General features: G+C 35.1%; 1 protein-coding gene across 6 annotated transcripts; it reads right to left on the reverse strand.

Moving 5' to 3' along the window:
- Positions 1–544: 544 nt before the first annotated feature.
- Positions 545–14,769, reverse strand: LOC128878057 (NPC intracellular cholesterol transporter 1). 6 transcript variants are annotated; one of them, XM_054125882.1, is made up of 20 exons: positions 14,243–14,765; positions 11,347–11,698; positions 10,958–11,250; positions 10,561–10,753; positions 9,829–9,960; positions 8,824–8,946; positions 8,528–8,745; positions 7,745–8,046; positions 7,477–7,674; positions 7,207–7,408; positions 6,758–7,055; positions 6,487–6,614; positions 6,149–6,406; positions 5,910–6,073; positions 5,706–5,818; positions 5,022–5,611; positions 4,724–4,912; positions 4,545–4,632; positions 3,774–3,865; positions 2,587–2,730 (listed from the first exon to the last, which is right to left on the reverse strand). In XM_054125882.1, exons 1-20 carry the CDS (start codon positions 14,354–14,356, stop codon positions 2,725–2,727), a joined length of 4,053 nt encoding a protein of 1,350 aa, XP_053981857.1. In that variant the 5' UTR covers positions 14,357–14,765; the 3' UTR covers positions 2,587–2,724. The 6 variants fall into 6 exon arrangements, with proteins under 6 accessions (XP_053981855.1, XP_053981854.1, XP_053981859.1 ...); XM_054125881.1 differs by having other exon boundaries at positions 2,593–2,730; positions 3,699–3,865; positions 14,243–14,762; XM_054125880.1 differs by lacking the exon at positions 3,774–3,865 and having other exon boundaries at positions 545–2,730; positions 8,824–8,931; positions 14,243–14,769.
- Positions 14,770–15,585: the final 816 nt, after the last annotated feature.

The following is a 15,585-nucleotide window of genomic DNA, read 5'->3' on the forward strand; positions in this document are numbered from 1 at the left end:
CGAGTCGTCTTTCTGCGTCCTAGTAAAAGTAGAGATCTAATTCAGTTTGAATCAAAATTGGCCCATAAATAAGTACGATTATCTCTAGTAGTTTTTCTGATATATATTCACGACAACGGTAAATAACCTTTTTCTCTATTTTCAATAATAAAGTTAAGATTGAATGAAATCTTACTTTTCTCATTTTCAAGCCTCGTAATTTTCATTTGTTTCATTCTGAATTCATATTTATCAGGAAGATTCCATGGGCTAGCTTTCCTTTTGATAATTGTTGTCACTTCTAATTTTAATACTCAACATGATATGTTGGACAGAATTGCAACGCAGTCGTTTCTATTAAATTCCTCTACTTCTCAGAGTCGAGTAAGCACGCGGTATTCGCTTTCAAATGAATTTTAGTGGAATAGAATTTCCCTGGCCTGGCACGAACACTTACAGGAACAAGTGTTTGGCAACGTAGCGATCTGTCAACGCATTACGCTTGTACACACTTTTCACCATCTCGCCAACTCGTAAATAACGATGTAAAAAGATACTCAACACGTTTGTATCGTACAAACAGAAAGAAAAGTTTATTCGTATTACGTGTTTAACACGGTTTCACCGTTGTTCGGACACCTCTTTGGTAGTTACGCCGTGCTCTGCTCGTCTCGAGAATTTAATACTGAAAATTTACTAGTGATATGCAGTCTATTAACATCGTTGCACGTGTATACATATGCGAATGAATCCGAGCGTAATTGTACATACTCGTCGGTATTTATTTAACGTTCATCGATACTTTTTCACCATTTGTACATATAGAACATACCTTTTTTTTTTATCACTAGACGAGATCTACAAACATCCAATAGCACAGACGAATTTCGTTTTCTTCTCATTCGTTGCACACAGCATTAACAACAATCGCATACGTATCGTCTAATAATTTCAACGAGGTTTTCTTTGTTAACGTCGCAGTGACGTGCGCGAGTGTGTGTACCTCCATTCTCAGTATAAAAATTGTTCTTCATATACAAATAATTTTACAAAAAAAATGCGCGAGTCCGAACTCGCGACATGAAATGTTCACGCTATCGCAGAAGAGACGGGCTTCGGATCGACTACCTCTCCGTCGAATTTTCATACAACAAAAATACTGTTTGACAATTCATTGTGGACACCGAGCAGAAGCGTCATACTTCTTACGAGACATTTTACACCGATAAAGCACGCAACGGAACTTAAACAGCTAACACTTCTACATCATTCAACTTTCTAACTTAACTACCTTTTCCTTTTTTTCTCGTTAAACACCATAGTTATCTAGTGAAATCTTTAAGATTGTGAGAATAAAACGTAAGAGAACCGAGCAACAACACTATGTTATCGAAAAACGATATCGTTTTTTTCCTTGAACACTGGGGAACAGCTGTTGCGATTCGGTTCGCGTTTCACTCCAGGCTCAGTAAGACTGCAGACAATAGAAAAAGTAATGGCTAAAAAAGTTAGTGAATATAGTAAAGGATATAAGAAAAAAAGAGAAACAAACAAAATGACTTACAGTTGTCTGCTATAACGTAAAAATATGTTACTTGAAAACGTTACCGATTCGGAATATTATCGTTTGTATATCATAGAAAAAGAAGAACGCAAGGATGAATAATATATGCCAATATCGATGTCGCGTACTTCAACTAACTGATCGTAATCGGTACCGCATTAACTAACAATTTTTGTTCAACGTAAATTTAGAATCGTTTATATTTGTTTCTTTACCATGACTAAGGACGGTTAATACTCATTTGGACAGAGTTCTACATTTACGTTGTGCAAAAACTTCGATGATATATATTTTTAAATAATTCTGTTGAAATGGTAAAATTGCATTTAAAATATAGGATAGTATATTATGTGTGATCAAATTTCCACGAATAAAAGATAACGTTATCGTGTCACTGGCACATCACTTTATGACACACGAATTACGCGTCACCGATATTGGAAATAAAATGTATCTCACGTCGAAGAAAAATGCACGCTCGACGATAAAGCACGAGAAAAATGCAGATACATTGGTCGTTTGCCAAGCAACATACATTTACGTGTTTTACATTATCAAAGAATACCAGAAAAAACTATCTGCCACGCTTGTCAGAACTTTAAACGACTGTTCCTTGACACTCAATCGTCTCTCGATTGATCATGCCACCCTTAAAAATTACGCGAATATAATATAAGTAAAGCTTCAGAAGTAGTGCAACGTTAACTTGAAAGGCTGTTTTTTCCACGAAATAAATACCCTAAATAGGACGCAATTCTTATGATATTCGTAATAGAATGAATAATATACGAAAGTAGTTCCTTCCTAATTAGAAACAAAGACACCAGGCATGAACTGCACAGTTTACGTGGATCGTGGCAATTTCATTGACGATTCGTTTAACTTATTTCGATCTGCGAAGAAAGAATTTTGTAGTAGAAGATGAGAGATAACCATGTGTCGTGTTCGTCGAGTTCAGTCTCTCTAAATACAAAAACGTTCATATCATTCTGATGATTAATGCTAGAAGGTCAAATATCGATGCGTTGACTCCGTGGAGTTCACACTGGCGTAGGAAGTGGTTGGGAACTGATTGTTGTCATTTTGGAGCAGAGGAGAGTTGGGCTCGCGTTCTTCACTCCTAAATTTGTTTCTAGCCCTGCTGGCACGATGGCGGACTCTGTTGCGCCTTCGGCGCGACATCACGCCTATAAATGACAATGAAAAGTATTAAAAGTTATATTTAATTCCCCTTTCATAGACACGCTAACCATACATCAAAATTGGGCATTGATTGACAAATTTTAGGGTTAGGATCCATTCGTCGTATTTATTCGTTATTCTTATTAGTAATCTATATGAATACGTGCCCAATTCTGCTATACGTACAAAAAGCATTAGTGTCGCTGCATACAGCCAAATCAAAGTGCTTACACGAGAATATAATACAGATAATATGGGCTTAAAAAGAAAAAGAAAAAAAACGTGAGTCCCATCCACCAGTGGCAGTTGAATTTTTTCCATATCCCTTTTGCAACTCTATCAACAGCTATAAATATACATAATGGATTGACAGTGCTATTAGTTAACAATTATGTAAATGGGAATAGGCTTACTGAAAAGGTGGCACATGATACTTGATGGCTAACTAACCACAAGAGCACGCATTCAAGACACAAAACAAAAAAGAAAAGTTTCATAACAATTTTACGAAATGTAAAAACGGCGATAGAGGAAATGAAAACGTAATCTTACCAATGAAGCGTATTTATATGGAAATGGATATCCCATCCCACACTCATCCACACACACACATACACACAGAAACTCCGCCATAGAGTGCATATTTTACTTTCAAAGTGGTATAAAAAGCTAACATAAAAGGAGGCTGAAAGAAGTATATCTGTAATCTAAATGCGTATACCTGTAGCTCAACCAAGTGCGATGTAAGTAGGGTGTGTATGTGTGTGTGTATGTGTGTGTGTATGCATGTGTTGAAAGTATTTACAATGCTCATGTAGATTACAGGTTGAACACTTTTAATCCATCGATTTTGATTCGAAGCAATTTTGTTGCATAACACAGTGTCGTAGAAGCCAATGTAGAAAATGTATGTTATCACAGATTACGAGACATAGAAAAGAGAGAGTGTAGAAAATGTGGGTATCCTGCGTACCTATCTTTCGTAATCGAGCACTCTGAACGTAGGTGTGCTTGTGGTGGGTGTGGGAGGAGAATTGAATTTGCTTACACGATGATTCAAGGAAGTCTCCTGCACGTTATCCAGATTTCCCTGTATCGTTCTCTTGTGATTTGCCAGCTTCTCTCTGTTCATTGGTGTACCTAGAACCACCATGAGCCATGACGAAGTTAGCTTAATTGTTTACTGTAGTCTGATTGTATCCAATCCTTTCGAGATTAAATTCTTATACTTCATTCAACAAGACGAAATACTTCATTGTGTCGCTAACCGGAAATGCACAGTAGGCTCAACGCATGGTAAGTTAAAACGCGAAAGTATATCTTTATATATTTTTTTTTACTGCAGAAATGTAATTATTATGTGTGAGTAGTAACTTGTATAACTTCTATTGAATCAATGCCGTCATGTGGTTTTGTATATCCGAGTGTTTTGTTCTGTTTGATGAAGTACGCACGATCGTTACAATTTGGAAACAAATTTATGCAACGATATAAAGACGAAAGCGTGTATAAACGTTAACATTATAGAACATATAAATGATTGAACGTTTAGCTGTAAAATATAAGCTTTTTGCATGTCAATAATAGGTTATAGGGATATGATAATCAAATTCATTTATTATTAAAATTGTTCGAGAATCACTGGTGTGTGTTTTTTTTAAATATATCGATAGAATCGTAATTGAAATAACAATTACTATTATTATAGAAAACTTTTTATCGACGAGGACTGAAATTACAGCAAAAATATAAATACATATAAAGCGTGTTCCAAAGAAGTTTACATGAGAGAATGTACGTTATGAAGAAAAATTCTTACCTATGTAACTGAGTAATACTGGCAAGAATATTAAGCCATGCGCCGCCCCGAACAGTACAATACCCAGGTACATTCTGAAGTAGAATACCTGAAAGTGTGTTTGACATGAGGAACTCAGGAAAACAAAACGAAAAACATGTTTACGAACGCGAACGCGGCAAAATTCAAACAGCGCATACCTGAAATATTTGGCTTTTCGCGAAACCAAGTACTACGATTCCACCAAACTTTGTCAACGTGATACCGCTAAAAATGGAACTTCCCATGTTCGTCAATGCATCGGCGACTCGGTCAACTCTCGTCGCCTTCACTGAGACCGAAAAAGAATGTACCAGATGACTGCAAAACTCAACAGCAATTCCTACAGCCTGCGTACAAAAAAAACACACACACAAAATTAATACTGTCAAATTTTGTATAAAACCAAGATGTACTTCTTAGTCAAATGAATTCAAATGGTATCATGTTAGTGCTAACCATGACGAGATTGACCAAGGACACTGCGTTCAGCGTGATGTGCCACCAATACATTAAACCGCCGATGTTGACGACGATCATGGTGATAGTTATTATAACAACGACAGAGGAAAATATATCCAGGCCCATCAAAAGGAACGTAACCACGAATATGGCGAGCAACGATATCCCTATGCTATACAATGTGTCGGGCCACATCGTTAAGTATTGCTCGTAGAAGACGTAGAACACGCTGTACGGGAATACTTCGACGTTTGTGGAGTTATCACCCATGCTCCTCAAATTGGTATTGATCATATTGGTTAAGTTTGCCGATACGGCTCTCGCGGCCCTCATCGATTCGTAGTAATCGGCGGACGACTTCAGAATTGTGTGATACGTCATAAAATATGATGCTCCGACTTTCGAGAGGCCTGTTTTAGGATCGGTGGCATAATTCACGCCGTGGCCATAAGCTGCGTGTCCTGCTTTGGCGCACGTATCATCAGGATTGTCTTGTAAAAAGAACGACACATATTTTTCAAAATCCATCGGCGTGGGACGACCGTGATCATGATTGATTTTGCACGTCTCACATTGGGACGAAAATGCTGAAAATAAATACGTTAACAAGTAGTGATATATAAACTACACGACAAACTAGTTAGTTCAGATGTCAATGAACTATTATCGCAAAAAATTCACCTGTATGTGGACAGAAGGAATTGTTCGAAACGAAGTATTTACAGCAAGAAGATAAGTCAGTCCAATCGATGTAATCGTCCACCCACGATGATGCAGGTTTAGCTATGTACGTCCTAAACAAATGAAACAAAAAACAATAGTATTACTTTAAATACTGTTTGTACGGTTGTATGTAATTAGAAGTGTATTTATTATTTGCGTTACCTGTTTAACTGTTTCGATGCTATAAATATTTGAGTAGATACTGAATCACTGTTACAATATTGACCGCCGCAGACAAGATTTTGCGCTCTCGGGTCGGAGTAATTTAGGCCATCTTTCACGACAAAATACATCGGCGGACCAATTGATAAATAACTATTTAAATACTGAAAAAAAATGCAAATCGTTGTAACCAATTGATCATTTGCTTCTTATCCGCTAAAGCTCATATTAATACTTACTTTGAAGTATTTTAAAACGAAACTATCCTCAGGCATGGAGAGTTCTTGGTCCAAGCCAATTTCGATATGTGGGACAACGGCTATGCTCGAGCAGAGCCAACCGAAGAAAACTACCATAACGATTGCACGTGACCACTTTTTCATTAATAATGGGACGTACACAACTTTGAAGATTTTGTACAAAATTCCATTCACTACTTCCTCCCCGCTATCTTTCTTCGAACCATGGATGAAACAGCAAACGTCCAGTCGGTTACTCTGAAATTCCACAAAGTTGATTACATTAAGAAAGTAGCTTTAAAGATTGATTCTTTTATTATATTCGTTGAATTACATACATTTTGGCGAACTGTGTCCAGCGCCAATAAACTAACGAAACACGTTATTTGAAGTAAAAAGTCTACTAACAACGCCATACCAGCGTAGAGAGCGAAGGCTCTAACTGCAGGCATGTCGGATAATCCACCTGTGGAGACAAACCATTCCAAAAATTTATTATAAAAATTGTTTAATGTTCATTTCTTAATAAAGCCATCAGGTTTATAATTTATACCGTAGAGGATTTCAATACATAGTGAAATGTTTATTACTATTTCATTCGATACGTACCAAGGAAAAAACAACAACTCTCTGATACGCTAGTCAACAACATACTCGGCCCCACGTGGCCAAGGGTACGGCCAATATGCTCTGGTATCGACTCGTTTGGTTGTCGACCTTCTCTTTGATGTGTTTGGACCAGAATGAAAATGTTGTCTACTCCGACAGCAAGGACGAGGAATGGTATGACTTCAATAATAATGAGCGTAGCGGGGATTCCAATGAAACCAAACAAACCGACGGAACAAACGACAGAAGCCAACACTATGACTACGCCGCCTAGACCGAGGGTAATTTTAGAGTCGATCTAAAATTAAAGTCGAAATGTATGTAGTATAAAAAAAGAAGAAGAAAAAAAAAAGAAAAGTTATTTATAATTATCATTCCGATATAGTAAGCATACGAACAGAATTTTCATTGTATTTTACGTATTTAAAAGTGTTTGTCATTATTCTCACCAACAGTCGACTGCAAGTCTTGAGCTGTCCTAGAGAAATTGCAATGTATGCGAACATAATAATGTACGACACTAGGATAGTTAAAACGTCCGATTGAGATTCGCGATTCAACTCATCTTCGATCGAACGTTCAGAAGTAAAAGCTATGTCCATGAATGCTGGCTTCTTCGTTGCTGTCCAATTTTTCATAAATTCGACATAGCTAAAATCGCAAGGACGTCGAATTAAAAATTGTTTTAACGTCACTTTATTATGCACATCTGCACCCACCTCTGTTCCCACTCCATTGCTGGATGAAGTTTGGATTTATCGTGATAATTGTTTACTAATACAGTCAGAATCACTGCTGTGGCTTTCTCGTACGGAGGATTATGGAGATCCTGTCCTGGCTTTAAGAAGCCTCCGACAGCAATCGCTGGTTCTATTGGCCCGCCGTAAGGCGCAAGGCATTCAGGATTGTACGCGTTTCTAAATGCGTTGGACACGATTAGTATTAATTTATCGAACAATTTTGTTTAAATATAATCGTGCTGCTTACTGCGAACAAACTCTGAAGTGGTCCAAATAATTTATCGTGTAATTGTCTTCATCGTTAGTCGAATTAAAGTTCGCTATACTATCTTGCCAATAACCCCAAATACTTTGAATGACACATTGTGAAACCGTTGGAGGTCCAGTGAAGGGACTAGTCAACGGAGCAAAACATATATTTGCCAATGTGTAATTGTTTGGTGTAACTATTTGTTTAATTCCTTCTTGGAGCTCATAGACCGCCAACAAGAAACTGTCGTTAAATACGGGACCAAACGTTATTGGGCCATTGGATGTGTTGTGCACGATCTGAAAGAAGTTTTCCATACATCGTGTACCTTCAAAGAATGATTCTATTCCGTTCGTGTTTGATTCTAGAAAGACTAACGGTGGGTCTTATCGAGTCTACTGCATGGGGTTGTCTGGAAAGTTCGTGCTGATTTTTGATAGGTGGTACACGTCTGTTTATATTGGAATGGTTGAAAACAATTAACATGGGTGGATCCCTTAAAAGGTGAAAAGGTCGTGGAACAAAATGGTATTTATATAATTCAATAAATATATATCAAAATTCAAATATGCCTTTAAATTTTTCTTAAAAATTGGCACGAACTTTCTGGACAACGCAATACATTCGACCCACCATTTTAAATTTTGGAATTTTTATGTAAATTTAATGTTTTATCTAGGATTGTGCAACCCCGTTTCAAGTATCGGGCGGGCAAATTTCCTTACTGAAATCATGTAGAAAAATATATAGTCAACTCTTAGATTACAAGGTTGAACTTACATTTGGCAAACCAACTGATGTTATGATTATTTGTTCGGTTCTATAGAATGGTTCAAAGTGCTGGTCGAAATATTCTTTTTCGACTCGTGATCGGGATTGGGGAGCTGCCCATAATTCAACCGGGTCCGTGGTAACGTGTATGTACTTTATTCCATGACCCAAAGTAACGATGAACAAAAAACCAGCGAACAGAACTAACCACGGTCGCGAGGCGCATCCTACGAGCAATTTGAAACTTCAGATAAAGTGAAACTGCTGTGTCGTGTAATATTATCTGAAATGGCATAGTCGTGTACCTGTACCCCACCAACAAAAGAATTCCGCCAATAATTTATCAGTGCCTGCGCCCAATCTTTCGATAAAGGTCGATCGTTGTTCGTCGTCGAATCCGCTCGGCAAATCATCTGCAGATATCACACCTATAAAAGTTTCTGTGTTACGGACAACGGCATTATGTATGTACGACCAAAAGGTGCTGCAGTAAATGCAATAAATTGTACAAAGTGTGCTGTAAACAAGTACATAAAGCAACTATACATTCACATTATACGAGAGAGCAGCTTAAAGAATTGTCTCGCATTAAACAACTACAATAAAAACATTGAAATAGCGAATAAATTTTATAACGAAACAATGTATTGTTTCGTGATCGATGAATGACTAAAAACATATTTATGCAAATTTACTGGCACTAAAAGTATGCATGTTTATCGATATGGTCAAGCTTCTAAAAAAGATGTAAAAAAAATGCTTCGTAGTAATCACAACGTTTGACATGCTCTCGTTAAACAAAAATTTAGAATATTAAAAGTGCATAATGAAAATTAATTACATATATATATATATATAAAAAAAAGCAGAGAAATATTATAAACCTAAACTTTCCCTATATAGATTTCAAATGTATGTTAATCATGAAAACATACATATTTTTAATAAGTACCCATGTTTACTTTTAACAGACTGCTTATAATCTTTTATGGTTCTAACGTAATGTATCGTCCATACATTTTATAAATTAGATTATGCATTCCCTTTTGAAACATGTTCGTGTAATATATCGTGATAATTTGGAGCGTGTTAGTTTCTGAAAATTCTTGAGATCGCATAGTGATAATACGCAAATTATTTCGCATGCGAGAAATAACGGTAAAAATACGGTAAAGATACTTTAGTCGGGGTAAGCGATCAAGCACAGATAATAAAGATGATCGAGCACAAGGAAACACAATAATACGAAAAAAGTAGTCAAAGGACAAGCGTAAGTCCACATATTGAAGATACACTTGGTAGGAACCTACTGGAACGCTTAGATTGAAGTGGGCTGTCTTCCTGGTCCGCGGCGAGAGCAATACGAGCACCATCTCCTGGGTGGTGTAACCCTGCGGCAAGGCGTCTACCCACCTGCCTTCCTACTTCCTCCCCTCGTGCGACTATACATATATATGCACACCATACATACAACTGATGACTCTAAATAAAATCTTTTTCGTCTTATACAAAATGTAAAAGCTAATATTTTCAATTGTACTTCAAACCGCTACTGTAACACATTCATTTGTTATTGAAATAATTATTTATGACCGGAACGATGTTAATTTTGTGACCGTTTTGATAATTCGATGTGATTGTATTATACAACGATCGTGTATCATTAATTAAAAGAGAAAGGAGATAACAAAATTATCAAACCAGGTATGGTGCAGGATTTACGAAATAAATTTTTGTACCACAACCAAAGAACAACAGAATGTAAAAAATAACACAACGGCAAAAACCATCCTTTAACCAAGAAACATAGGTCAGTGGCGCTAAGTAGAAATCAGTGTAACTTGCATTGGACTGAGTCTGTCATCTTTAAAATCATATAAATGATAATTACATAGAAAATTAGTCACTGATGCGAAGTAAACAAAATTATGCAACTTATTGTAGAATAAACTATGGCACAAACTTTCCTTAACCAAAAATATATAACAATTTTGGAGCCTCTTTTCAATATACATTTTCGTATGATAACTGAAGTTTCTTACCGATTTGTTGTCTATTACTGAAGCACACTATCGATAAGAGGAAGAGGGATGATCCACACAGAAAAATAATCAACATGACCACAGAATAGCCATCATAGTTCAAAATGGTGAAGGGTTCTGGCAGGGGTGGCAATGGTGGTGGTACTGGGCAGCTGGCTTCACAGTCTACACAACTGCAGGCTGGCGTATTTTTCTATAACAATAGTTAAAGAAAAAGGTCTTTAGTCTTAACTAGATATGACTTATTATGACTACCAATTAACATATACATACGAAGAAAATTGTACAATGACCAACCAGTTTAAATATGATTGTGACTTGTTAGCATTTCAAATAAGAGTTGTATATCTATTTAGAGAACATGTATTATGTATTTACATAGATGTTAAATACTTACGTTCAATGCCTTACTGCAAGGAGTAACCGTAGGATCCACAGGTGTAAATGGGCCAACAGGCTCATCTGTATTTTTGTATGTAATTTGAAAGGGTACATAACTGTTACTTTCTGCATCGCCCATGTAATGATACCATTTCAATGGGGTACATCTACTTGCACCCCATTCTCCACACATTAAGTCCATTGCTAATTGTCCAGTACTAGGTACTGATACTTTATTACAGGAGTAAAATGTACCTTCAAGGTACTTATTTGTTATATAAACGTCTATTTTATTAATATATTCTGTACCTAAAAAGAAAATAGATGTTATTTGATATGAATATTAGCTCTTTAATTTACATGAATAAAATGTATGTATACATATCTAACAAGATATCAACTTACTTCCTTCTTTCAGTATTTCGGTAACATTAATGAATGTGCTTTGTTCTGTACTACATGTAAATTCACAAAAATGTTTTACTAAATTGTCAAAGCAGCTAGGACATCTGCTCAAAAAATTTGATGCTAATTTGACATTGAAATCCATTGTTTTCAATTGATTTGTGTCACAACAAGTTTTAATTCCATCTCCAGAATCTTTAAAAAGATGAGGACAATTTTTAGCAAGTAATTTTTGTCCTTCAAAGTCTAATGGTTTAGCTGGCCCATTGTAAGGGCAATTCTTTTTATGCATAAATGGATCTGTGTAACATTCTCCATGCCAAATACAATGTCCACCCTCCACTGCAGCTGCCTATTAATAAACAATAAAGAATTTCCTTTTAATATTTGATGTAACTGTAATTAGATATTAACATAAATTTATATCATAGTAAGAATTATGTAACATTCAAGTATGCTGAATCACTACTTCATACTGAGATACAGACAAAGGATCGGGCATTTCTTCCCATTGAATCATTCTAGAATGAGAAGAGAGATTGATATTAAATGAATTCATTGATATAAATTAAATTAATCAACTTTGACTCCAATAAAAGTACAGAGGTCTTTCTCATATCTCTCCATTTAAATTTTGAATAGACTACATTACATGTACTTAATGAATATTTCATTACACAAAATTATAACAAAAATTAACGCATTTCGGGTAATTTTTATTAATATAATTCAGACGCAAGCAATATTTTCTCATAAATTTGTTCTATTCTTCTTATTGTGGAACAAGTATTTAAATAGACAGAATGATAAACAATGATTCTCAAAATACATTTTTGGAATTTTAAGAGTGTTAATAATAAAATATTCAGAAAAGATTCAAGGTTTTGAAAATCCTTAGGAATAATAAAAATTGATTAATATTTATAATTTAATTTTTTATGATTGCTAAATATTGATCAAAAAATAAAGAAATCGTTTGAAACAAATAAAAATAAAGTAACAGATATTTTTGTTAATAGAGGTGAAGGGTGAATGGAGATTTAACCCTTTGTACCCCCTCCCCTCGCCTAACATCCAAAATTATCGAAAATTTGGAAATTAACGTTACAAAAACACGTATTATGATAGATTTATTTATGTATATTGATTATTGACTTTTTGTGAAAATTTCTACGATAATCTAACGTTCTTCTACGTTCTTTTTATGTTTGAAGTAGTGTAAGCAAAAAGTTGGCGTTAGATCAACATTCACGCGCACGTATACGTATTTTTTTACGAGAAATTAACTTTAATGAGTAGCTAAAGAAATTCTCATTGACCTTGCCCTGACAAAGTGAGCTTAAATAGAAGTCATGCCTGTTAATGTATCCCTTTAATGGATAAGGCGAAAGTATAATTAAATTTAATAGACTTTTGTGCTTCGCTACAACGGCGACGATAGGTTTTCACCAGCGACCAATTAGGATTCTCCAAATCTCAGGGCTACAGGTTACGTGATATATAGGTTGTTTACCTACTAATGCTAAATAGTTTAGAAGAGTCTTATCATTAAGACTATATGTATATTCTGTATATCATCACATCTTGCTGTTGTAACCTAATTAAAACACCTATCCTGATAATTTATCTTGTTAATTCACTCATAGTTTGATTTATTACATTCAAGTAAAGTAACTTTTCATGTAAAGTAGTAATCTGATTTATTGGATAATAAGATTTTCAGAAATATGTTTTTTAGAAATGAAAAAATTTACATGTAACATTTACAGCTTCATTGAATATTGAAAAGTTAGTTTTCTCAGATAGAAACATGGTTAACAATAACTATTATACCAGCATCTGTCTTGATGAGATATAGTTTGCCATGTCTTGAACATATTAGCGAAGCTTAATATCACCATTATCATATATTATATTTTCATCACACAGGAGATGTTAATACCAATATCAACAAGACCAAAATCATAATGAACTATAACAAGACAAGTGGTGGTATCAATGCTGCGGATAAAGCTTACTCTATTTCTTGTATAATAATAAAAATGGTTTTGAAAGAGTCTAGAAGAATGCGTAGAAGAATAACAGAGGGATGTAGAATTCATTGTTTTTACAGGAAGGACTAAAAGAAATTTCTAACTTTAATTATTAAATTCAGTGCTTAAAATGTAACTTAGATAGCAATCAATCAAATGACTCGGATACTTTGGAGTAGTCATTAATTTTATTGTTCTGTCACATTGAGCCATATTTTCCTAGTAGCCCATAGCAAACTTTATCTGCCCTGAATCTAACCTTGAATTTAGTAATTTTTAATTAACAATTACCCATTCAATCGCATAGAACTTGTTTCTAATGTATCTGACTGGCGAACAATTTAAACTATTGTAATTTTGGATAACGTAAGTTTCTTAAATCAAAGTTGAATTTTGTCTCAGCAAACATGACAAAACTACGAAATTTGGCTCGGAAGGTAGCTTGTTAATAAAAATATGTAAGATCAATATAGCTACTTTGTTTATTACCCATATGTACTTATTTTTGCAGTTGTAATATAGTAGTTATAAAAATCAGGACATGAACATAATTATATTAAGATATTAGACGCGCCCATTAGAAGGTTAAAATTTTAACTTGCATTACCCATTAAATTTTTGCAACGGAATTTTATGATTTTCTGGTTCTACAAAATACAATTATTTATTGAAACAAACTAGAACTGAGCCTTAAGACAGCCCTGACTTTCACGAGGATCGGCCGACATGACGTCACACAACGCGAAACGTTTCACGAGAAACCAGGGTGTGGTGTGTGTGTGTGTACGTATGTGCTAAATCAGCACAATCGAGTATTTGAAATTCCCGTAAGAAATGCGAAACAACGTGGAGAAATTACTTACGGTGCCTATAAGGCCCCAGGCACCCAGCACAAACAACATCACGTTCACCCGCGACATTCTAACGTCTGTCAAAGTCCAACTGTGACCTCGAGGAAACACATCAAACCAATGCATAACGCGTTACACCACGATGCAGGTGAAATCGACCGATTCTTCTCTTCTGCCGTTGTTAAATGCTATTGCGACAGTTTGTTGTAATTATGCATCGTTTTCACGCGTCCACAAACAAACCACGAAACGACAGACTACCGTGTTTCACAAAACAGTAAACGCGACTAACATTTCGTGCCGTAAGTAATACGCAGCTCGACGGTGCTCGACGGCGACACCTAGCGATACCAGTAATCAAAGCCGAAGCACGCCGAAGCGTAGAATGATTCAGCGTCGTTCGCCTAACTTCGGTTTTGCTCGGGTTCGCTTCGATTTCATAAGTAACGATGGCCGTTCGAATTTCCGATTTGAAAATATTCGAAATATTCGAGACTGTGATGGTTGAAATCACTTTGAACATTTTTAAATGTTACAAGATGTTTATAAGCCTTCATAAGTCTCGAATGTTTTGATCGTTATGAAAAATTGGTAGATCTCAATAGCGTCGTTATTACTTTATGAAGCGTAAGCAAAATAAAATTTAAGAGGTTCATCTAAAGAAAAATAAGGATGAAGAACATGTTTAAATTCAATCAAATTTGATAAGGGCATCCGAACGAACAAATTGCATGTCATTAAAGAAATATCCCAGGACAATAATTTAGAAATGATGCATGTATCAACATTTTATCTAATAAGTATTTTTACCACTGTATTTGAACTTCTGGTGCTCTTTGAACTGAGAAATTGTATATCATAACATTTTTCGGATAATGGATGTTATTCTGCGTACATTATATACGAATAACAGCAATGAATTTTTGAATCATTGGGTTTGAGATTCCTTATGATGGAGGTTGAATTGTAGAGATAGACAGAATTCTTATACGCATAATTATTTATAAGGTCTCTAAAAGTTGACAGATTTAATTATTTATTTAAAATAATGGACCCATGATCTACTAATTGTAGGTATAAAAAAAAAAATATACATGTCGAATTGAGTAACCTCCTCCTTTTCGAAGTCTGTTAAAAATATAACGCTGCAAACTATAAAAGCAAGAAGCGTATATGTATTTGTGATGATTTATTTAAATTAAACAGATTCTTATATAACCGTATATCGATTTATTATCAACATTTATTTCATTAAATTGTTATCGATTATTGTTATTGTTCGTTATTGTTCGTTCAAGGAGAACTATAATTCCGTTTTATAATCTAGATTGTAGTTCTTAGCGAATAAACGTTGT

This window comes from Hylaeus volcanicus, chromosome 6 (genome assembly GCF_026283585.1).
Source record: "Hylaeus volcanicus isolate JK05 chromosome 6, UHH_iyHylVolc1.0_haploid, whole genome shotgun sequence".
Lineage (NCBI taxonomy): Eukaryota > Metazoa > Arthropoda > Insecta > Hymenoptera > Colletidae > Hylaeus > Hylaeus volcanicus.